The sequence below is a fragment of the Enoplosus armatus genome, chromosome 20 (genome assembly GCF_043641665.1).
Source record: "Enoplosus armatus isolate fEnoArm2 chromosome 20, fEnoArm2.hap1, whole genome shotgun sequence".
Classification (NCBI taxonomy): Eukaryota; Metazoa; Chordata; class Actinopteri; order Centrarchiformes; family Enoplosidae; genus Enoplosus; species Enoplosus armatus.
Genome location: NC_092199.1, coordinates 11,367,739 through 11,392,007, shown reverse-complemented (window position 1 = coordinate 11,392,007; position 24,269 = coordinate 11,367,739). Strand labels below are relative to the sequence as shown.

The 24,269-nt window shown below is 42.4% G+C and overlaps 2 protein-coding genes across 2 annotated transcripts; both read left to right on the top strand.

Moving 5' to 3' along the window:
• The first annotated feature begins 337 nt into the window (after positions 1 to 337).
• On the top strand, positions 338 to 6,738 carry cog7 (component of oligomeric golgi complex 7). The gene is made up of 17 exons (XM_070927044.1): positions 338 to 697; positions 1,030 to 1,178; positions 1,429 to 1,545; positions 1,650 to 1,818; positions 1,931 to 2,013; positions 2,160 to 2,282; positions 2,510 to 2,708; positions 2,795 to 2,922; positions 3,060 to 3,214; positions 3,382 to 3,498; positions 3,605 to 3,670; positions 3,821 to 4,007; positions 4,154 to 4,294; positions 4,482 to 4,565; positions 4,852 to 4,966; positions 5,470 to 5,613; positions 5,790 to 6,738. Exons 1-17 carry the CDS (start codon positions 532 to 534, stop codon positions 5,954 to 5,956), a joined length of 2,310 nt encoding a protein of 769 aa, XP_070783145.1. The 5' UTR covers positions 338 to 531; the 3' UTR covers positions 5,957 to 6,738.
• Positions 6,739 to 8,692: 1,954 nt separating this feature from the next.
• Positions 8,693 to 19,320, top strand: LOC139303181 (ubiquitin carboxyl-terminal hydrolase 31-like). The gene is made up of 16 exons (XM_070926909.1): positions 8,693 to 9,229; positions 12,499 to 12,636; positions 12,860 to 12,948; positions 13,820 to 13,912; positions 14,172 to 14,307; positions 14,546 to 14,696; positions 14,912 to 15,092; positions 15,189 to 15,300; positions 15,389 to 15,483; positions 15,983 to 16,060; positions 16,193 to 16,322; positions 16,698 to 16,817; positions 16,909 to 17,134; positions 17,259 to 17,417; positions 17,525 to 17,677; positions 17,780 to 19,320. The coding sequence occupies exons 1-16, from the start codon at positions 8,693 to 8,695 to the stop codon at positions 19,318 to 19,320; spliced, it is 3,939 nt and encodes a 1,312-aa protein (XP_070783010.1).
• The last annotated feature ends 4,949 nt before the right edge of the window (positions 19,321 to 24,269 follow it).

The window sequence follows — 24,269 nt, the reverse complement described above, 5'->3', positions numbered from 1 at the left end:
GGATTTACTTATTTGTGACACTGCTTCAAGCTAACCGCTTTATGTGTTCCCCTTTATTTTCTCTTGGTCAAATGTGATGTATCTGTGTTTAAAAACAAACGAATCGTCCCATTTAGTTGACAAAATGTTCCTAATTCTGTTGGCAAGATTTTATTCAGCAGGTCAGTTTGTGTCGTGTGTAGCTTGTTTCTGGGGAAGGTAAACAGAACGCACAAACAGGAAGTTGTTGTCAAGTGTCAGTAGCACTACCAGCATCACTTGAAACATTTAGAAATATGCCTCTACTTTTCTCCTTTAAAGCCGTAGACATTTAAAAATAACTCTGGAGGAAGCCGTCGCCTTGTTGGAACTATATTTAGTCGTAATGATAATTTCATTTTCCTGGGCTATTTATTTTATATTCGTATCAAAGCCATTGTTTGGGAAAAATTAGCTAACGTTAGCAATGGGTCGATGACACAGACTGCACTGCAGCAGAAGAGTTTGAACACCGCACAGTTTCTTGCACTAGTGAAGGTGTGAAGAGGCCAAATGGATTTCTCCAAATTCCTGGACGATGATTTTGATGTGAAGGACTGGGTGAACGGCGCCTTCAAGGTGGTGCAGAAGGACGCGCCGGGGAAGGCGGACACACACGCAGCCACACTGGTCATGAAACTGCAGCTGTTCATTCAGGAAGTAAACAATTCTATCGAGGGTAGGTGGTTAAAGTAAACTAATGACGCTTTGCATTAACGCCACGTGAACTGTTTGCAGTGTGTCTACTTTCTGCTGTCACTCAGTTGCCTTTATCCTGAGATACACCTAGCTAAATCTCATGCAGCCTAATACAACAGCTCTGCAATGCTTCGTACCGGTTGACTGCATTGTATTCGTTATAGTCAGAGTTGTTTATAATGTTCTGTCCCTATGTATATCAGTGAGGGTAGACTTGAATATTAAAAACACCTGTTAGTATAATGAAATACGATTTGACTGCAAAATGACCATATAGTTGAATCAACACTTCTGCTGTATTTCTGTGTGCAGAGAGCAGCAACCAGGCCCTCCAAAATATGCCCAGAGTGCTGCGAGATGTGGAGGCTTTGAAACAGGAGGCTTCCTTCCTCAAGGAGCAAATGGTTCTGGTCAAAGAGGACATCAAGAAGTTTGAGCAGGACACCGTACAGTCTATGCAGGTGTGCATGAGCTCAATCAATATGTCATTACTTTATAAATAACATATGCGCAGTTGAAGTATATTCGCGGTTCACAAGTATTGCATGTAAAACAAAGATACAAATCTACATTGACTCTTAAAGTGTTTACCTGATGTTATGATATTGAAATAGTTTCTTTGATACTAAGCACTGTAATATACAATGTTCAGGGTGCTCTGAGGATGTGTCTTAGGTAATACTTGTATATTGTGTGGTTCCTATATACCAGGTCCTGGTGGAGATAGATCAGGTGAAGGGCCGCATGCAGGTGGCAGCTGAAGCGCTGCAGGAGGCAGACAAGTGGAGCACACTGAGTGCAGACATTGAGGAGACCTTCAAAACACAGGTATAAATGAAAGACTGCGTGTTTTATCGTCTAACAACTGATGATAGAATTAAGATATTATTTGGTGGACATTCATCTTGAATATGTTTTCTTACTTTTTCCAGGACCTTGCAGTAATCTCCTCCAAGCTGACCAGCATGCAGAACAGCCTGGCCATGTTGGTGGACACACCGGACTACTCTGAAAAGTGTGTCCACCTGGAGGCTCTGAAAAACAGACTGGAGGCCCTGGCCAGCCCACAAATAGTATCAACCTTTAATTCAATGTCTATAGGTAAGAACCTGTGAGAAGTGCTCTTATTTCTGAACTTTATTCCAACGTCCATTTCTTTGTTCACTGTAGTTCACTTTCACTGTACACTAAGTTTACATGTTTTTCTCTGCAGACCAAGCCAAGCTGTTTGTTAAAGTCTTCACAGAAATAGATAGAATGCCACAGCTCCTTGCCTACTATTACAAGTGTCACAAGGTAGGTGTTACAAGCCTCTCCCTGACTGTAATAATTAATCAATAAATAAATACATCACAAAATCACATTTTCATATCTGTTACCTTTTTGGTGTAGGCATGCTCTAATGTCCATTTGTGAATGAATGTCTGTTTTGGCATCTCCAGGGCCAGTTGGTGAGCATGTGGCAGGATCTCTCTCAGAGCCATCTCAGTCTGAATCAGCAGCTATCTGAGTTCTACGACACTTTGCTCTCCACGTGGCATTCTCAACTACAGTGGAGCAGCCAGGTGAGACACACCACAGTACCAACCAACACAGACACTTCACCAGCTGCACTTCAGTGACAAGGTCCAACAATGCTAACACACTATTTGAAATGGTCAGAAAACGTGTAATACCAAATCATGGATAGTAAGTTTATTATAAACTTTATTTATATGGCAATAATGGAAGCAATTTTGCAGAATGCGGTTTTAATTGTTTGCACATTACCTATACTGTATACATCAAACAGGTGTTCAAGAACCCGTATGAGGTGGTGACAGTGTTGCTGATCCAAACTCTGGGGGCCATGGTCCCGTCCATCCCTGTGTGCTTGAGCACGGCTGTGGAGCGGGCAGCCCAAGAGCAGCGTCTCGACACGCTGCTGGAGCTCCATCACACCACGTCCACCTTCGGACGCGGCCTGGAGGCCGCCATGCTGCCACACCTGGGTCTGTGCATAGACGAGACATGACGGTAGATGCTGCAGATGTGGGTGGAGTTGGGTCCTTATGTTCTGTCTGTGTGTCCTCCACAGGTGAGAATAATCTGCTGAAGGTGAATGAGCTGGTCTGTGCGCTGTATGACCCCTACAAACCGTATCAACTGCAGTATGGAGATCTGGAGGAAGCTCACCTCCTCATCCAGATCAGTGCTGTACCTTTGGTTAGACACCATGCACACATAAGATAATACACTTATTACAACCTTGCCACCACTGTATTTTTTTTCTGATTCACTTACTATCTTCAATTATTTTTTCTGTCTTGTTTCCCACTCTCCATATTCTCTCCTCTCTTTAGGAACATGGGGAGGTAATTGACTGTGTGGAAGAGTTGAGCCACTCGGTTGGCAAGTTGTTTGGCCTGGCAAGCGCCGCTGTGGACCGCTGTGTCAAACTGACTGATGGACTAGCTGTGTGTGGCCTCCTCAAAGCCCTTAAAGCCCTCTTCACCAAGTAAAGATCCTTTATTGTCACGAACATAAGCCACATACTATATTAATGTCATAAGCCACATACCATGTGCTATATTCGTAGAAATACTTTGCCTCATTTTTAGCATGTGTGGACCTTACTTAAATCGATTTATGCAGCCAGCTTTAACATTGTGCTGCTTCTTCTAGATATGTGTCGGACTTCTCCACAACACTGCAGTCAGTCAGGAAGAAGTGTAAAATGGAGGATACGCCAAGTTCATCTGTTTTCCAGGAGGACTGGACAGCTTTCCAGAACTCTGTCAGGTTAATGTTTTTTTTTTACATTTGAGACTATTTCATTAGTAAAGTTTCATTAGTTCAATAATGAATACTGTTTTAACACTATATGGTTTTATGTTGTGTTTTGCAGGATTATTGCCACTTGTGGAGAATTACTTAGACAATGTGGAGCCTTTGAGCAGCAGCTGTCAAACAAGTAAGAGAAATATTTATACTGAATATTTCATAATGTTCTAGTTGTTCCCTTTCATCTCTTTGAAACTGATACAACTCATGTCAACATGGTACAATGTCAGATTTTAAGGAATTGCAAGCGTTCTCTGAGCACAATCAATCCTTCCTGTAGGATCCTGGGCACGGCAGGTAAGTACTTGTCCGAGTCGTACAGCCCACGCAGCCTGGCAGGCATCCAGGAGGCCAGCTCCACAGAGAGGAAGAGCGCCACCAAGAACCCCTGGCAGGAGTACAACTACCTTCAGAGGGGAAACATGGCAGAATACAACAGCCTGATGGAAGTCCTCTACTCCCTAAAGGTATGGAGCCGGACGTGGTGTCGGAATGAGAAAAGACTTTGTTGATGTCCTATGAAAAGAAATGACTCTTGTTATACTGTTGCGCTGTATCAGGTGTTTAATCAGCTGTTTTTATGCATCTCTTTCTCTTTGTCTCTCTCTTGCAGGAGAAGGGCACAGGCAACTCCAACCTGTTAGCAGAGCCCAGATCTGCTCTCACCAGACTCAACCAGCAGGCCAACCAGCTGGCCTTCGACTCTGTCTTCCTGCAGATCAAACACCAGCTCTGCCTCGTCTCCAAGATGGAGGTGATTAAGTGTCAAGTTTCTAGATGATTTGATTTGAAATACTGATTGACACGATTTGAGTGCATTGCTGAGAGCTTTTGGATTGTCTTTGTGTGTGTGTGTGTTGTGTGCATTTGAGTGGTGGATGTACAGTCTCTGTTTTATTCTCAACTCATACTGTTTGATTCGTGCCCCTTGTTTTGTTCAGAGACAAGAGGAACCTGGTTTTGGAGAGAGCTACACAGAGGACCTGCCTACTTTCAGCCTGTCACCACAAGAATACATTACAAATGTTAGTCAGGTTTGACTTGAATATATATCATGATATTCAGTTAAAACAATCATAATTGATATGATTAGAATGTGCAGATCAATACAAAAAATTAGGAGGACTTGCCTCATCAGATGTTTTATCCATATTCACAGCTAAAACGAGCACAATACACACATATACACACATATATATATAGATATATATATATATCTATATATATATATATACAGTATATACATACACAATATACTGCAGCTCCCAGACACCGGATATGTTAAATTATATGTCTGTCTTTCCTTTCCAGATCGGGCAGTACCTTATGTCTCTGCCTCTCCACTTGGAGCCATTTGTTACTCAGGAGGACCCGGCACTAGAGATGGCCCTACATGCTGGGAAGCTGCCTTTCCCTCCAGAGCAAGGTTTCTGGCCTTCAATCCTGATTCTCAATCTAACACTCCACATGATATTTGTTTTTTCCTTCTCTGTTCCCCTTTCTCTCTTAATTTAACTATTTCTGCTTGTTTTCTTACCACGAACCCTTCCCTGTATATTTCTCAAGCCTGAAACTCCTCACTTTATCACTTTTTCTTGGACTGTAACCATGGCAATGGAAAATGGAAACAACAATTTGCGATGTGATGCCCAAATAACACAACCTTGACCATGTCCCTGTTGTGATAGATGCAGAATTAAAACAGAAAGTAAAGATAGCGTTAGTTTTTGGTAGATGTAGGGAAAATAATGACTGCAGCAGAAGAGTACAGCCAGAGGTGCAGAGTAACATGTTGTACCCAACAGTACTGTATTCTCTAAGACAACTGATCTATCATGAAGCCGAAGAGCTGAAGTCAAATTGTTATTGACACAAAGTTGCCGTGGGACTGTACTCACTTTTTCAAACATCCCTTTCCTTCGGGCTCAGGTGACGACCTTCCCGAGCTGGACAACACAGCAGACTACTGGCTGGGCTCCATTGCTCGGGCAACCATGCAGACCTACTGCGATGCCATCCTGCTCATTCCCCAACTGAGCACCCATTCCACTAAACAGCTGGCCACAGATATCGGTACAGTAACCAGAGCGCCGGACGGACACATGTAGTTAGCAATTCTTAATGACGGCTAAGCAAAGCTATGATATGTAATTACATTGCTATTAATGACTACAGGGAACAATTCAATGGAATGGCAGTTAAGTTAACGTGCATCGTATCGTGTCCATGCTGGTATTCCTGCTCCACAGACTATCTGAGCAACGTGATGGACGCTCTGGGCCTGCAGCCCTCCCGCTCCCTGCAGCACATCGTCACCCTGCTGAGGGCCAAACCAGAAGACTACAGACAGACCGCCAAACTGCTGCCTCGTCGACTGGCCTCCACCATCTCTGCCCTCCGGTGCATCGACTACTGACAGCAAGGAAGGTAGACTCTCAGAGCGGCACCGGGGACTTGCAGGCATGTTTGACCCATATCCAGGTTGTTGACAAAGTGAAGAAGAATGAGATATCAATAGTGGTTTACATGTTACAGCCCCTTAAGTCACAAAGTTGAGGCTGCAGCATTTTAGGATTATAGTCCTGTCCAAATAGGATTTATGGGAATGTTAAAAGATTGAAATCAGGGTAGTTCAGACTTTTTTTTATACAGATCAATGTTGAGCGAAGTGTGACTTTGAATGATGTCTCACCGGTGATAATGCCTTCAAGTCAAGCCAACGGGTGAAAGTGTCTTGACTATACATCTTCAATTGCTGCATTTTTAAGTTAGTAACAAAATGTACATCAGGGGATGTGTGAGAGCGTTTGAAATCTATATGACTGATATATTTGTTGTTTAATTATTTGTCATACTAATATAATTCATCTATGCTATTAAATTATATTAAGGTAGTATTTCTGATATGAGCTGTATGGCTTTCTGTTAACTGGGCTTCACATTCAGCAGTTGATGTAAAGGTGAAGGTGATCTCTCTCTCTCTCTCTCTCGTTGTAGTAGGGGCTGGACAAATAATATGGAAAGTCTCCATGTTGACATTTTTCCATATTTTTTTTCATGCAGTATTGTGAAAATCTGTACATAAAACATTGACATCGACACTAAAATGGCGCCTCATGTGTTACTTCTTTGTTAAATCACTAGATGAAGTAGGGGGTTGGATAAGTTTGTAATGTAATCAATCTAGCTTAATAAATGTGTGGCCTTCTGCTAAATCCTTCTTTCATAATCCCACATTGGTTGAACTGTCTGTGTGTCTGTTTTAAAAGGGCTGCATTTTTTTTTACCTTTTTTTTGTTTGTTCTTAACTGATGCTGAATGTATTTGCACCCCCAAGTCATGGAAATTGGCATGTCTGTCAAAGTCAACTGTCGGGGGAATACATGCAGAAATAGGAGACTTTACTGTAACACACAGGGAAGACTCCCGGCTGAGAAGAGTGGCGCCATCTTTTAAGATTTTGTTAAAATGCTTAAAATCTTATATTGACGGGGAAACTGTTTCACTATTTTAGACCACAAGATCAATGAAATTAGGGCTGATCAATTAGTCGATAGACAAAACATTTTTCAAGCCAAAATGCCATTACCTAGTTACCTAAAACATGACCTAGTTCCAGCTAGTTTACTTTTCTGTCTGTCTTTGTGATAGTAGATTGAAATTTTTGGGATTTTAGACTAAAACAATTTGGAGATGTAACCGCTGGCTTTAGGTGATAGTGATGCATTTTTCACAATTTTCTGACATGTTATTGACCAAATGATTAATCAATAAAATAATCAGCAGGTTCATTGATAATGGAAATAATCGTTAGCCCTCAGTCAATGAAATGTGTAAATTACCAACAGATTAAAAAATAATGATAACAAGAGTTAGTTTCAGCCCTTTGAAGTCTGTCACGTGCTCATATTTTACATGATTTCTGGAGACAAGTAGAGCAATTTTATAATGACATTTTACCAAAATAAAATGAAACTCCGTTTAACAGCCCGACAGGCTCTTGTAGGTGCCAATGCTTCGACTGATGCTAACCTTTGTGCTACAGGGTTTTGTAGCCTCCGGTTTTTATAGCGACCCTCTACATTTACCAGAGAGTTCCTATTTTTATTTTCTGTAAATGAAGTGATAATATGTCGCCATTGCTCCCCAACCGGCGCTCATCAGTGTCCATGCTGTCCAGAGACGGCATGGAGCATCACCCAGCATCACATGCCGCTGTACCTGCTCTCCTCCAACATGGACCAGTGTTTGGCCCTGACGTCAGCCGTCACCGCCCTGCCTGCAGTGTCGGAGCCTACAGATGGTGATGGAGACGGCGAGACGCGGCCTCGCACTGAATCCCGCCCGGAGGAGGAATTAAGGAGCTCGGAGAGTGAGACAAGTACTGAGGGGGGTGAAAAACTTTCGGATGGGGACACGGAGACGTGCACCTTTCATATCTGGAACCCGAAGCGATGCTCCGCAGCGGCCAGACGCGAGGGAGCGGCGGGATGTGCCGCTCCGGTCCGGGTCTTCCTCAGTTTGGCAGAGCTCCTGCGAGCGAGCCCGCTGTGGAGGCGATTTAGGGAAGACATCCACTGGGTAAATATCACCGACCCGTCAACACCACCGTGCATCTGGCGGCCAGAGGTGACGAAGAAATACCTTTAACAGGGTGGAGCTGCGGTTTGTTTAATAAATGATACGGGATCCCGCTCGTCACTCTCAGCCTAATTGTGAGAGGTTGATTTGATGTTTATGTCTGACGGACATTGTGTCCACCGATACTCAACCACAGCGCCTTCTTTTTGTGTCTAAACCATGACACAGGTGACGTTATGTCACCGGACAGACCGCTAGAGAGGATGGCCGCCGGCAGCTGCGGGACGACCCCGAGCCTTCACGTAAAGCGCCCTGAGAGCGGCTCTCCGCGGAGGCTGTTTATGCAATCCGACGCAGTGTTGCAAGTGGGCTGATTTGATGCTACTCTGTTGTCTCCACATGATATGATCCCCAGAACTGACAGGCCTTTATGTTTCTGTGAAATATGCTCAGGCCTCGTGTAAAACAACAGAAAGTGGAGGAGCTGCCGCTGCACGGGGAAGAGGCGATGCTCTGAAAATTAAAGGGGGCCCTTTCTGGATTTAAGGTGTAAAAAGCCATCAGACCGACCATGTCGAAAGTTGTCAGTAACAAGGAGAAGAAATCCTTCAGTAAAAAACTCTTCCGGAGGAGCTCGGTCCGCTCCGTGGGGAGCTTTATGAACAGAGTTCTCCGGACTCTGTCGACTCTGTCTCATTTCGGCACCGACGAGCAGGCCGCCGAGGATGAGAAGGACGACTCAACTTTGATCCCGACCACCACGGGGGGGTCAGTCCCGTCCGACGACAGCGACTGCGGGGGCTTCCCCTTCGGGGACAAGGTGCCGGGTGTCGCCGGGCTCAAGAACCACGGCAACACCTGCTTCATGAACGCTATCTTGCAGTGCCTGAGCAACACGGAGCTCTTCGCCGAGTACCTGGCCCTGGAGCAGTTCAAAGGGGGGGAGACGACCAGCAGCAGCAGCGACAAGGCCAAGTCCAACGGGGTGCTGGTGCAGAAGAAGGGGAACCAGCAGCAGGAGTCAGGGGAGGTGACCGAGCAGCTGTCCGGTCTGGTTCGGGCTCTGTGGACCTTCGAGTACACACCTCAGCACAGCAGAGACTTCAAGGTAGGCTGTGCAGCATGCAGGGCTCCTAACTGCGAGTCTTAAGACTTTTATTTGATACAATTGGTTCAAAAGTATAATTAAGACAACAACTACCAAAACGATACACTATGTCCATATATGGGTATGGAGGGACTGGCTTTTTAGTGCATATTGACCCAAATTAGGTCCAGAAGTTTCCAGATACCATCAGTGGCCCTGATCTATTTTGATACTCGCAGAGGAACCTGTAACAAACTGAAATGTCAGGTGAGGATATGATCCTCTCAAGTTAATAGCATATTACGTGTCATTCTCAGCCTCAGTTTGTGCCTTTAGTGTATTACCGGGATTAGGATAATACATGACAAGTGTGGCCAGTAGCACCTCAGTGAACTATGTTGCACAATCCTGCTTTGTCCTTTGTTCTGTCAATATTGACATCTATAACACCAATTGCAGATGCTTTGTTCCCACTCGTCAGCCTAAAAGTGTGAATTTGAGTCTCTCCAATATCATGAAATTCCTCCATTTGTCAGAATGATTGCAGAAGCAGTGATTATGTGCTGGCCTGGAATGACTGGTTTGCTTGTCAACAAGCCTCTGGAGTAGCATCCCTCGTATTGCATTAGTGTTTAGTCTGTTCTCTAATACAAAAAATTGATTGTTTTATTTCATATCTTATATATGTTAAAAAAAAAAACCGAGACAGTTTCTGTCTTTGATCAGGAATCAGAGAGCCAGCACAGCTCACAGTTATAACAGTTTATGTAATATTTAAAGTTACAATCAGCCTTTTTTTAAGATAATAAATCCTAATGAGACTAAGACTCAGGCTAAGACAGTGTTCTGAGACACTCCTCCATTTAAAAGGCTGTTTTAGCTGGTCAGCTGAGTGTTGAGTCTCAGATTTGAGCTGTAATAAATTCATTAGATTCACATCAAAGTCATGTGTTGAACTGCTTTATTGTCTGTCCCACGCTCATCGGCTTTTGTTCCAGCCCCGTCTGCTTTTTTCCCGCCGTCTCACCTCATAAACCTGTATCCCAGCACTGAAAAGTTTGCCTGTCACAATCACAAAGGTTTGTTCTTTCGCAACAGGGTTACTTTATTTCATGTACCTTTTTCTGTCTGAAAGCCTATTTCTTTTCTTTCAAAAGCTCAAAATACATAATAGAGAGGAACTAAATTGAACAGGGCCACACTTATTCTTGACAGTGTTACTATTTCTGTCCTTTTTTTTTTTCCTACCTTGGTTGCCAGCCAGAGTACAAACTGTCTGATTGGATATAGATTATTCTCTTCAGAGTGAGAGGCCTTGAATATGTTCAACTCAGTAGGGAAATGAAGTGTGAACCCACACTATCCTGCACTTTGATAAAGACCATTCGTCAAAGTTAGTATCTAATTTCTCATAAACTAGGAATCTTGTCAGCATATCCAAAAGCGAATTTTTTTTTCTAATGCTGATGTAAATTATTTTGACTAGTACCGTCCCAAACTGTAGCTTTTTAGTAGCATCATTCCTTATATGTTTGGGAGGGCACACAGTAGAAATGTTACTGACTTCTCTCTTCTAACAAAATCAAAAAATATTTGGATGGATTTGAACTTCCGTACTCAAACTGTCTCTTTAAGGGGTTCTGCAGAAATTAGATTTTGCTCTCTGACTTTTGCGCCACAACCTTCAATGCAGCTAATTGAACTTCAGCAAAACATGCTATTTTTGTGGTTAGTGTACATTACAGCTCGGTGTGCACATGTGACGGTTTCGTGCGTCCTGTCTCAGACCACAATCTGAGCCTAAACTGCGAGCACTTAAAGATCATTAGGAAGACATCCGTAACAATAACACAGGGGAATTATCCACTGTGTCTCAGTGTCCATTCTCTCCCAGAAGCAATTGGTTTGAGGATTATGTTGTTGTACACCATCTGCACAAACTCTCATAGATGATTGCAAGAGACACTCACTGTTTGTGAAAAATGATACTTAATTTGACAATGTGATTGATGGTGAAACAAATCCAACAAATGGTCTGTAAACAGCACAAGGTATCTGAAGTCAGTGGTTGATAAAATGATCGGACTTTTTAGGTCTATTGTATTGTAGGGATATTAAATGATAAAGTTATTTGTTTATTTAGTTTCTTCTCAAACTGTTGCTGTATCAGTCCTTATATTTTGGGAGGGCATAAAATAGAAAAGTTAACAACTTCTTCATCTTGTAATTTCTCAAATGATCCACAGTAGAACTTGAAAACTGCCTAAACTAAATTACCCGCGTTATCAGTGTACATATTCTGATCTACTCTCTGTCTTTACTGGTAAGACAGTGTGACAAACCAAAGTGACAAAGCCGTAAACAATTCTTAATTTATTGCAATTGTGATCTATACATGAGCTACTGACAATAGTAAATGGGTAATTACATAGAAACTGTTGTTGGGAATAAATAAACATTTATTTTGCCACAGTGGTTTCTTAGCTGACCCTGTTCTTTCCAACGCTCTCCATTAGATGACTTGCAACTGAGTTCATAGACGCTAAATGGAGCGGGGCGTCATCAATGTTTTGTCACTTTTACACAAAGCATCAGACCTGTTTTTGGACACTTTCCTTTATTCACCAGAGCCTTGAGAGGCAAGGTGTGCTGCTGTTTGAAAGATATACAGATATTTAAAACAATGCATCATTAATATTCATTCCGCATTTCTCTCACTGTCTAAGTCTCCTTAAAATTGTCTCATAATCAGAGGAGTCTAGAAATGCTAGCTTGAGATCAGACAGACCTTTACTTAAAGGTAACCTCTGAGAAGGAATGCTGGCTCTTTGTACAAAATGCTGACGCTGCCTTCAAAATAAGGAAGAATGTCCCGTGGGGCAGGCTGGGAAGGCACACAGTGCACACTCCCCTCATATCTTTGACCTTGCGTGACATTTGATAGTCGGTAGAGGTGACTTTATAGCTGCCAGCTCTGTAGCTGGGTGGCTCTGTAGAGTACACACTGTTGTCATCTCCAATAGCTAATTGTCAGTGAGGTTAAGCTCAGTCGATTTTCAGTCTGTGTCCTGGTTTTAAAAAGCTTCTCCACGCCAGGGTCTCACCATCACCCGCACCTCTGCTGACCTTTGGGATTGTGCTGATCATCATCCTGGTCAAACGCGCTGAATATTTTATGATCAGGCACTGATGTCAAAAGAGAAAGACAGAAATGGTACTCGTTGCGTAACAAAATCATTTCTGTTTTAGGGGCAGTCCACTTAAACCATCATTTGTTTGTCCTGCTGCAGAATGTGGTGTCAAAGAGCGCTCTGCAGTTCAAGGGTAACTCCCAGCACGATGCCCAGGAGTTCCTCCTCTGGTTGCTGGACAGGGTTCATGAAGACCTCAACCATATCATCCACCCTGACATCAGGCCTCCCAGGAAGGTAAACAGCTAGACGTTACAATTGTAGTATAGAGTACTTTATATTCAGCTATAGACCAGAATGATGTGAATATCTGATCTTTTTTTATGTTTTGACTGAATGTATTGTAATAAACTGAATGTTGTGATACTTTAAACTGTACTACTGGTGACTGCTGCTGTTGTTTGACGTGCATTATATTGTACTTGTTTGCCAAATAATTGTGTCCATCTTGTTTTTCCAGCCTCCAGTAGAAGAGGAAAATGCACCTGAAGGATCTCCACTACCAGCACCTGGCTCCTTTGTACAGGAGTTGTTTCAGGCACAATACAGGTGAAAATTGCTGGTATATAATCTGTTCATACCAAATGTAAATACTGATTTACTATCAGCTCACGTTAATATGAGCTATCTGAAAATCAGTGATGAACAAGTAATTAAAAATAACATACTGCATAACATCCTGCATCCTTCTATCTCACGGGCAACCTATGATCTTTACAGCAAACTTAACACTGTACAGATCATTATTGTGACCACCTACTACTGGATGTGGAAACACGCCTTCTTCAGCTGTATTGCTGACAGTTAGATCTGAAGATCAATACCACTCTCATGTTTTTCGCTAAATACGAAGCTACAGTCAGCATCTGATTAGCTTAGCTTAGCACAAAGACTGGAAACGGGGGCAAACAGCTAGCCTGGCTTTGTTCAAAAGTAACAAAACCTGCCTTCCAGCACCTCTAAAGGTCATTAAAATATTATATATATTTGTTAAATTTCTTGTCGTCATCGTGAGTTTGCCAGGCAGGAATAGTTTGGCACATAATCCCTGTAAAACTACAATATGTTATTTTTACGCTTTGGTCTTTGAATCAATCAAAAAAATGAGATATAAAATTATTATTATATATTATTATAAATTAATGAGCTTTGAAAAGTTGCTGGTAGATGGAGTGCGTTACCTTTGGACAGAGCCAGGATAGCTGTTTCCCTCTGTTTCCAGCCTTTATGCTAAGCTAAGCTAACTTGTGGCTCATGTTTACTGTTGCGTACAGACATGAGAGTGGTATCAATCATCTCACTGAACTCTCTGCAAGAAACTGCATACTCATATTACCCAAAACGTTGGACTATTCCTTTAAAAAGATCCACTAACAATATTCCAGCTGCATGTTATTATTCTCATCATGTCTCTGTGTAGGTCATCCCTGACCTGCCCTCACTGCCAGAAACAGAGCAACACCTTTGATCCTTTCCTCTGCATCTCACTGCCAATCCCGGTACCTCACACACGGTAAGGTGACTCTGCATCTAGTTTCTGAGTAAGACAATATCTATCGAACAAAAAATAAAAGTCCCTGTGTCAAAAAATGCAATAAGACAAAATCCAGTCTGAACCCAGCATTAAAAAGAGTGTCAAAGCCAGCCCAGATAAACACCATGAAAGATCTGACAGGAGAAAGCTAAAATTAGAAGATGCTGTCTAGCTTTGAAACGTCACTCCGGACGTGGTTATGAAACAGCCAATTAATTTCACTCTTTCCGTGTTGCAGGCCCCTGTATGTGACAGTGGTGTACCAAGGAAAGTGCTCCCACTGTATGAGAGTCGGGGTGGCGGTGCCTCTTTCTGGCACCGTGTCCAGGCTGAGACAAGCTGTGGCTCAAGAGACCAAAATCCCTGCCCAACAGGTGCCGTCTTGTTAGAAACCTCCCTTCTTAAGGCCATTAGTGTATCAAAATGAAGAGGACTAAATATAGTGTGTGCTACTTTGGTTAAGTTTGTATTTGAATTATGTATTATGTATATGTATCGACTGTATTTCAGCATCTAAAGCCTCTTTTGATTCCACCTGGTAGATTTCATTTTCAAAACATCCAAATCCAAATGTTAACCACACTCTGCTTTCGTTCCCCCGCCTCTGCTCAGATTGTCCTCACTGAAATGTATTACGACGGCTTTCATCGCTCCTTCTGTGACGACGACGACGACCTTGAGATCATCCAGGAGAGTGACTCCATCTTTGCCTTCGAGACACCTGAGCTATTTAGACCGGAGCAGATCCGCTCCAAGCGAGGCGGTACGACATCCTGTTTATTCCCCAGAAATTAGTTTAGCTCTTTGTCTTATTAAGCCAGTAGGAGTGGAGATTAGATTAGAAATGGACTAATATTGGAGAAGGGAAGCTGCTAGACACACTGACCTGCATGTCGGATTGATTTTTGAAGCAGTTTGCAAGTGTATTGTTTTCATTTTTTTTTATTTGTATCTTTACATTTTGTGTCTTTATAACAGGGAGCCCACATGCCAATCTTAACCAGAACAACCTAAAGTATGGCACAGATAATAATAGGATATCCACACAAATACAAGAGCCTACAACCCCACCTCAGAGTCCCAATAAGAATAGTGGGCAGGCTGAGAAGATTGTCCTGTTGGTGTGTAACAGAGCCTGTGCCGGACAGCAAGGACGCAGGTATTGAGCAACACTTGTAACGGTTAAAGTCATTATCCCAAAGGCCTCTTTAAATCTGGAGCAGGTCAAACTATCTTGTTTTTGTTTTTCCTGCAGGTTTGGTAATCCATTTATTCTGTATTTGGAGCGTACAGTGACATGGGATGTACTTCAGAAAGAGATCTTGGAGAAGATGCGGCATATTTTGCGCCCTGGAGTCTTTGTGCAGGTACATATTAAATCCACACAGATCCTTTGATTTTAATCTTCTTTATGTGTTATGATTTTTAAAATCTCTTATCCCTGATGGTCTGTAGGTAGGGCCCTTCACTCTGCGTGTGGTGGGAGTGGTTGGAATCACATACCTCTTGCCTCAGGAGGAGCAGCCGCTCTGCCATCCCTCTGTGGAGAGGTAATGTCCCTTATCACCACCAGGGGGGAGTGTTACAGTACTTGAAGTCATTATATAAACCCTGCAGTGTGTTCAATCCACTTGAAGTTGATTGAACAGCTACAGTATGTAGGCCAACTCTTCAGTGGTATTGATGTTAAAATATCTCTTGAGATGCATAATAGCTTCTCTGGTTTTATAGATTTTCTTCTAAGAAGGTGTCGACCTCTGCAGTTGTTGCATGGATTATTTAAAATGAGGGGAAAATGAGAAAAAATGACAGTTGGGTCTCAACTGGTGCATGAACAACAAACAAACAAACAGAAAATAAACACCCAACCAAAGTTAAAGTCTGGCCTAATATAGTGCTTATTTTTATTTTAATTTATTACACGTGGTGGCGATCTAAAATTGAAATGTTCTCTAGTGTAACCTCTAATCATTCTGTGCTGTTATAATTTTAAGTCAGCTAAAAGACTACAATGAAAAATATGATGTCTCTCAAACTAATTTTCAACAGGGCATTCAAGTCTTGCGGTCCCGGAGGGCCACCTCATGTCAAAATTGTCGTTGAATGGGACAAGGAGACGAAAGACTAGTAAGTGAGATCTGGCACGGACATGTGATGTCTCCTTTCAGAGCTGTGCATTTTAACACAAACACATGTAGTAAATGTCTTATTGAAGTTCTATGTGATCCCTCTGGGACTTGTGCCATGTTATGCCCGCAGTCTGTTCAAAAGAACTGAGGATGAATACATCCCAGATGCTGAAAGCGTGCGTCAAGTAAAGGAGCAGCACCTGCAGCCTCAGACCTGCTCACTGGCCCAGTGCTTTCAACTCTACACCAAAGAGGAACAGGTAGGCTGAGGCATGGTATCACGTAGGCTGCAGCAGTGGTGAGAATATCACTGTACTATACTGAATGAATATTTGTATTAAAGAAGTTAAGTGAGTTTAAAAAATGCTGTTTCGAGAGAGTCAGGGCTTCTATCCATTTGATCTCAGAGGTGATGCCAAGATACCAGACTTGGGTTGGGGTTGGTATGGGAAGACAAGTGAGAATGACAAACACTAGATGGCAGTACAATTACACTTTTCTACATGTTTTCTTCTGCCTTATAATAATGTTTACAAATTGTTGACAAAAATGTCATCAATTAGTGCCTTTATTGTACAAAAAGTTAGAGTTTAATTGCTGTACTAATAATTTTTTTTTTCCCACATTCATTTCAGCTTGCTCCTGATGATGCATGGCGATGTCCGCACTGTAAGCAGCTTCAGCAGGGCAGCATAAAGCTCAGCCTGTGGACCCTGCCAGACATCCTCATACTTCACCTGAAACGCTTCAGACAGGTACGCATGTAGACAGTCTTGTAAATGAAGGTGCCAAAATGCCTCGGATAAGTAAAAAAAAAAAAAAAAAAGTAATGTCTTGTGACTTCAGGATGGGGATCGACGAATGAAGATGCAGAACATGGTGAAGTTCCCTCTCACAGGCATGGACATGGCACCCCACATGGTAAAGAGGAGCCAGAGCAGCTGGAGCCTCCCCTCCCACTGGTCACCATGGAGACGGCCTTACGGGATGGGCCGTGATCCGGAGGACTATCTTTATGACCTGTATGCAGTGTGTAACCACCATGGGACCATGCAGGGAGGACATTACACAGGTAACTGGGGAAGCATCAACAACCAATAACCAATGGCCTTTGGTTGTTATATTAGCTGACTTTTTTTTTTTCATAAAAGCTTTTCCAAGATATTTATAATATTTCATTGGGTTGTGTCTTGTAGCTCACTGTAAGAACTCCATTGATGGACAGTGGTATTGCTTTGACGATAGCGATGTTCAGCCCATATCTGAAGATGAGGTCTGCAAGCAAACTGGTTACATTTTGTTTTATCAAAGACGGGCCACAATTCCATCTTGGTCTGCCAACAGTTCTGTGGGAGGTAATTTTTATTGATATTAGCTTGTACAATCTCTTATGTACATGTTTACATATATGTTATAGATGATATAATATACATGTTCAACCACTGGCTGTTTGGCTCTCTAGGATCCACCAGTTCCTCTTTGTGTGAGCACTGGATTAGTCGTCTAATGGGTAGCCGTCCACCTAGCCAAGCCTCATCTGGTTCCTCCAGACGCACCTCACTGGCCTCCCTCTCTGAGTCAGCTGAGTTTGCTGGTGAACGGAGCGAGGATGATGGTGAGAGACTCCTCCAAATACACACAATGTCTGACATGTTTTCAAGGCTTCAGTGGTGACAAATATGAATATTATATTGATTTGTATCTTTCTACCATGCAGGTTTATCGAGCCGGCCTGCAGTAAGGGGCATGCAAAGGCAAACGTTCTCCTCAAGATCGTCCATTGCCAGCCCTCTGGTGCTCAGTGAAAATGGCACTAAACCATCCTGGTCTCACTCCGCTAAGCTCCAACTCCGTTCCAACTCTCCATCGCGCTTTTCCCTGGAATCCCACTCCTCCTCCCCAACACTGGAGATGATAGGAGAGGTGGTTGATAGCAAGGTGTCAACCTCCTGCTTCCCTGGATCACCTAAGCCAGAGAAAGTGTCAGGGGGCAAGTCTGCCCTCGCATCTTTGGATAGTAATCCAGGCAGTAAGAGGCTGATAGAGCAGGTTCACTCCAAAGCCGTGGCACAGGCAGAGCAGAGGAGTTCCACCCAGGCTGGGGATAACAACAATGTAGTCACTGCTGCTGAACAGGTCAGTCCTCGACACGGGGCGGCTGCAAAAGAGCTGAAGCAAAGAAATGGGGCTGCAGATAATGCTGGTGTTAAAAGGACCTCAGCAAAGACCGGGATAGAGAGTGAAAGGAGTCCTAAGAAGCGTCCTGCCACCTCCTCAACTTCATCCAGCTCTCTGTCTCCTGCGTCCCCAGCCGTTGACAAGTTACCGTCTAGACCACAGACCAAGAGTGCAGCATCAGCATTGAACCCCAAGGACAAAAGCGATGGACCACCTAAAACGAGCAAGGCTGGCTCCTCAAGAACAGCAACGCCCTCCAAGAAAGGGTCATCCCAAACCCCGGAGGTACTACATCCTGACTCTGTGCAGCAGAGGAAGAGTGGTTCTCCAGGATTACAAAGCTCAAACCCTCAGAGGAGGACATCACCCAGAGGGGGAGGCGAGAAAAGCTCAGCCTCAGGAAGGACTAGAGCAGCAGACAGGAGCACTAGCCGTGAATCTTCAAGGACCAATGTGGTCCCAGAGAGGAAGGCTAACCCTGGAGGTCCTCCCTCCAGGTCGAGTGCTGCTAGTAAAGCGGAGGGCAGGCCGGGCCGTGCTGTGGAGAACAGAGCAGTGGGCCGGAGCTCAAGCAGTAGCTCCTCCATTAGTCTCCGATCCTCGAGTGTGGGTGTTTCCTCTGCAAACGCAGCCCCACCATCAAGGGGACCTCAAAGGAACAGTAAGACAGAGGACAAGGGTTTGTCTTTCTTCAAAAGTGCTCTGAGGCCCAAAGAGACCCGTAAGTCAGCTGATGGTGGGAAAGCAGGGGTGGGAGAGGCTAAAGGAAGTCCAGAGGATGGTGGTGGGGATGCAGTCAGAGAAGGAATCCCACACGGAGTGAGCAAGAAAGCCCAGAATGTGGTCTCGGAGGCCCAGACTAATGTGACCACAGCCAAAGACAAGGAGTCCTCTAAGGCGTCCGCTGCAGCTAAGCATTCACTGCTGCCCTCCGCAAAGTCCAAGCTTTCTGGAGCTGAAACAACCACCCAGTCCCCTGCCAATGCAAAAGACCCTTCAAAGAAAGAGCCTGCTAAAAAGACCATGCAGTCCAGGAAGATCCCCATCAACTCCACACAAACTAGCCAGAGGGCCAAGTGACATTATTTTAAAGGCCTGATAACAATCTCTCTAGTGCAGCTCTGAGGTGTTTCAACCATCAAACCAGACCGAGCGTCTGACCAACATCTTTAAAGCACCTGTAGCTTTTCAGTGGTTACTGAATACCAGCTGCCATACTGGACACTTACTGTCCACATTGTTAAATAGTTATTTAGGAATGGATTTTAACGAAGCACTTTGTATGGGTTGCATTGATTTTGAGGAATATTATACTGTATTGTAAATAAGCATGGACTGCACATGTATTGAAATTATTGCCTTGTTCTGTCTGTAGCATAGTTGAGAGAAGTGCATCTCAGTAGGAGGTGGAAATAAAAGTGACTTTGCACAAGATGGAAAGCAGATATAATGGTGGAAAGGAACTTTTGAGATACAACAAACACGGACTTCTCAGTCACCAAAGGAAGTTTACTGGCAATTTTTAACATGCTGATGCAGTGAAACACTGAATTATTTCCAAAAATCTTTATGTACGGCTCTCCTTCAATATCGAGAGCAATATGTCAACAACAAACATCAGTGCCTCAGATAATCAAAGTATTTAATCTAAATTGTATAACTGCAGGTGTTGGTAAATTTATAACTAAGTAACTAATTTTAATATTTATTAAGCACTGAAAATGTAATTTCAAGTAAAACACAGTTTAAGCCTATTTAACCTGAGCCGCTGTTTACATACGCTCCTTGGTGTAGTTATTGTGCGACGGCCTTTAAGAAGTGTTTCTGTGCAGCCGAAATCAAGACGTCGAGAGGCCGGGGAGAAGTGAATGAGGGAATGAAGGAATGAAGCATGTGTCGTTGGTGTTAAATGTCTGGAGACCTTGGTTTGTAATGGCTCTTAAATGTTTGTGTTTTATTTACCTGTGATAACCTGTTACCCCTCAGACCACCTCCCACCCGCCACCGCCGCCGCCACCTCCTCCTGCACTCCAGCTGCTGATGCCAACACTTAACTGCGGCGCCCATGTTTCCTCGTGGGGGGGGGGTCAGCCTCTTCAGACTGCCAGACATCTCCAAACATTCCTCTCAGATGAACACAGGGTTAATGTAAAAAGCCACTTATACGCACACAGACAACACGTTGAAACACCATACATGTACATAGAGCGTTATGGTATGTTAGCGTCGGCCCGTCCTCCTGTCTTTACGTGTGACATCACAGCTTGTGCACATCTTTAGCTTTGCATTGCAGAGTGGATCAACACTGAACGCACTGACATAGACTGAGAAAAGAGATCACCACTCATGATGTATATGACAGTTGTTGCATGATAAATTGCTTATGCATGCACTTAACTATGCAAGCAGACTCTTGCTAATGCCCACACTGAGTATGTAGACGTGCTACTCTTGGATGTGTATATATTTCTAACTGTATATTTTTCCAAATGCCAGCATCAGAGAGCATGTGAAGGCATCCTTTATTAAAGCTTTGTTTGCACATTTCTTCAAAGTAATATACATTTTGTATGAATGATAAGTATTGCTCATTCACCCTCTCAAAGTAAATCAACTCACTTGCAAATTCATGTTTTCTGTATTGTATTCATTTGTCTCACAATTTTACAACCTTTAACAACTTTTAACAGGAGAGTTTTTTTTTATGGCTTTGGCAACAAAACATTGCTGCAGTTTACAAGTTGTGGTATAACTTTCATATATCATCTGTAATTGTTTGAGATTTATAGTGTTTGAAGTGTTTTACCAGATCTTCTGTGAGACATTAAAATGACACTGTTCCAAAGACAGTAGTGTTTTATACAAGAATTAATGACATTTTGACAGGTTAGACATTTCAAGACGATACGCTGAACTCGGCCTTTATAACCACGCTGTCTTCTGCTTTTGTCTGAAGAGCCAAAATAGTAACAATGTGTAATTTGATATTATTTTAAATTCAACTCTTGTGTGATCAAACCTGTCTCAAAAATACCTACAACAATACTGATATCTTGACAAGACAGATTTCACTGTGAAAGATTGCACTGGAAGGCATCATTAAATCATTTTGTAACAGGACTCCCACCAAACGCAAATCTAATAATGGCAGTTGTAATTATATACATCAGAATTATAGATTTACTGAATGTCAGCGTCACAGCCAAGACGCAGTGTTCATCAGTAACTCGAGCAGCCGGACCACAAAACTACTTCATACAGCTTTCTGGCACATGGTGCAGAACAAAAGAAAGTATTATCTTTAGTGCCTGGTGGCTACAGTGTGTTGATACTGTGCTATTACAACCACACACATGCAGTATATAAACTGACATATGTATGTCACGTCAACATTCAGTGAACCTCTGCAGTGTTGATGAAATGGAAGGATGTATAAATATAACAACCTGCTGCGAGGAATGATTTATTTTCACAAATGCATGCAGATTGATGAAAATCTTTTTATTTTTTCATTTATATTCAGTGATATAATGTAATTTCTGACATGTACTGTGTTCATTGTTTTCTTGGGGGGTAGCAGTGTGTGTTGGCGTTGATTTAGCAATGCAAGACAACAAAATAAAAACATGTCAGTAAGTCATTTTGTTGACATATTGAATGATTTGTTTTACATTTACAGTTTTTGTACTACTAGCTTTTAGGAGATTTCTCTTTACATTTCTTATTTTCTCCACTTGGTGGAGCTCAATGTTTGCCAACAAATCTCAGTAGACACAAAAAATAATGAGTTAGGGAAATAACGCAACACTCAACGTGAATTTGTCCCTGAGAAATACCCTTCTATTTAAACTTGATCATCATCAAGATATATAGTACCATCAAATCCAATGGTGTCAGTGAGGGAGATGATATGTTATTAAACTACAGCACCATCATTTATTTAGAGCTGATTCAATTGGGGTTTTATTAGTTTGGCCCAAGGCTGGGCATATTAAGAGTTAATGCTGCCTCTTTGTCTTTCTATTCTTGTAATTTTTTATAACAGTCATCAGTTTGGGAATTACATTTTCACCCTCTCACTTCTCACCTCTTGTGCAGCCTGAGAAGTGATGAAATTTTAAAAATTGCCTGTGGTGTGATGGGGCTGCAACATACTTCTCTCCACATCTCCGCAGCAGGAAGGCTCTGAGTTGTATACCTTCTCAGAAATGAGCATTTTGTCTCGTATTCTAAAGTAAAAACCTGAGCTTGCGCAATTAATATGCATGTATGAATGTAATTAGAAAACTCACAGACTGCAACCCGGTGCAAGATCATTCTGTAAAGGAGCCAACCTCCTCTAATGCTGAAATCAATAATCATTTGCCAATTGTATCAGCTCCAAGAGAACATCATTAGCAAGACCTCAGTGGAGAATTCAACAACTTTTATCTGGATTTAACACACAAGCTGTGACATTACCCTTCTCGACTCCTGAACATAATGCATCTAACATGCTGAATTAGTTTACATGTTTTGCTTTTGCCACATTAATGTGCTTGATGCATTGTAGAGAGGCAATCTAATCTTATTGATCAATCCAATCTTTGTATCTCCTGTGGCCAAATTCAATCCTTAGTGCTGCGGCTAAGTCTCCATTTTGAGACACTGTGTCCCTGGATAGAAGGAGACGACGAGTAGGAGCTTCGTGATTAGCTTTACCTCTTCCACTGCTTGCTGTTTGGATGGATTGATGCATTGACTCCTGGGGTGAAGGTGACATATAGAGGGTGGCCACAATATCATAAACACCACTATAACACTTACAATAAGTACAATATCATCCAATTCAATAATGCTGAAACATTGCAAACCTCATAATTATACCAAAAACTGTTTATTTAACCCTGTGGTACAATTTTTGAGGCCCATGTTTGTGTTCATTGTTTTATATTAAAATACATAACATACTGTAATGCTATATGTATATATGCAATGCATCATTTCCAATAAATATCTTGTTATTGCAGTATATCTTACATACTTTGATGCAACACATCAACCTACAGCCAGAATTTACCATGGTGTTGAATGACTTCCTCTACGATACAATTTCAACAAACAGAAAACCCAAAGGAGTCTGGGACATTTAAAAGCCTGACAGAAAACACACACACACACACACACACACAAAGGTGTGAGACTAGTAGACAAGTGGAAAAGCTGAGTTACACATCCCTCAAGTCAGATATGTTGGTATTTATAGATCAGAGAGCATTCTGAAGTGCTTTTCAAAGCATAAAAAGCGGCTTTAAAGTAATTTAATAATTATTAGCTTTTCATAGAACAAGTGCAACCGAATCTACCAGTATTTTGAGATGTTTCCATTCACATAGTTTCATTCGACATTTCTTAAAATTGTAAATTTAAAATGACAATATCTTAATTGACAATGTAACTTTTGAGATAAGAATAGCATGTTCATTCTCTTACAAATGAAAAATATGTAAGCATGGCTGCTCACTTCTACACACTGCTACAGCCTTACCTGGTCTGGTATGACCAATAGCTTATGGTGGCTAATGTTAGCTAATGTTAGCAAACCTCAGACAGATTTAACAATGGCAGGATTGATACATTTAAAGGCAACTTGAGTTGATGTTTCAGAAAGCATCAAGTCATTTGAGCATCCTAAAATCAGTGGGGTGTTTTGTTAGTTTGTTTTTGTCTTCCTCAGCAGTTCTGGTTCAATTGATCGCTGTCCAGCTGCTATTTCTAGATACCTTAGAGCGTACAAGCCTCCCTGTCCACAACACCTTGCATTGGAGAAACTGAAATAAAACAGGGAAAGGAGCCCCCTATCATAAACAGCCTCCTTTGGGATCTCCTGATTTCTTTCATTCTTCTTCATTTTCTCCTTGTTAGTCACTCTCAGAGTTGGAGAAAAATACTCTGTCAACAGTCATTTACTAAATGACCAAATTCCTCTTAATATGTCCAACTCATCCCTGTTCAATTCATCCTCCATAGAAACATTTAGCACCATGCCA

Coding starts and splice junctions, on each gene's coding strand:
- cog7 (XM_070927044.1), top strand. CDS start 532: ATGGATTTCTCCAAATTCCTGGACGATGATTTTGATGTGAAGGACTGG. Junction 2,709..2,794: donor CGCCATGCTGCCACACCTGG/GTCTGTGCATAG, acceptor TGTCCTCCACAG/GTGAGAATAATCTGCTGAAG. Junction 3,215..3,381: donor CTTAAAGCCCTCTTCACCAA/GTAAAGATCCTT, acceptor TGCTTCTTCTAG/ATATGTGTCGGACTTCTCCA.
- LOC139303181 (XM_070926909.1), top strand. CDS start 8,693: ATGTCGAAAGTTGTCAGTAACAAGGAGAAGAAATCCTTCAGTAAAAAA. Junction 12,637..12,859: donor ACATCAGGCCTCCCAGGAAG/GTAAACAGCTAG, acceptor TTGTTTTTCCAG/CCTCCAGTAGAAGAGGAAAA. Junction 12,949..13,819: donor TTGTTTCAGGCACAATACAG/GTGAAAATTGCT, acceptor GTCTCTGTGTAG/GTCATCCCTGACCTGCCCTC.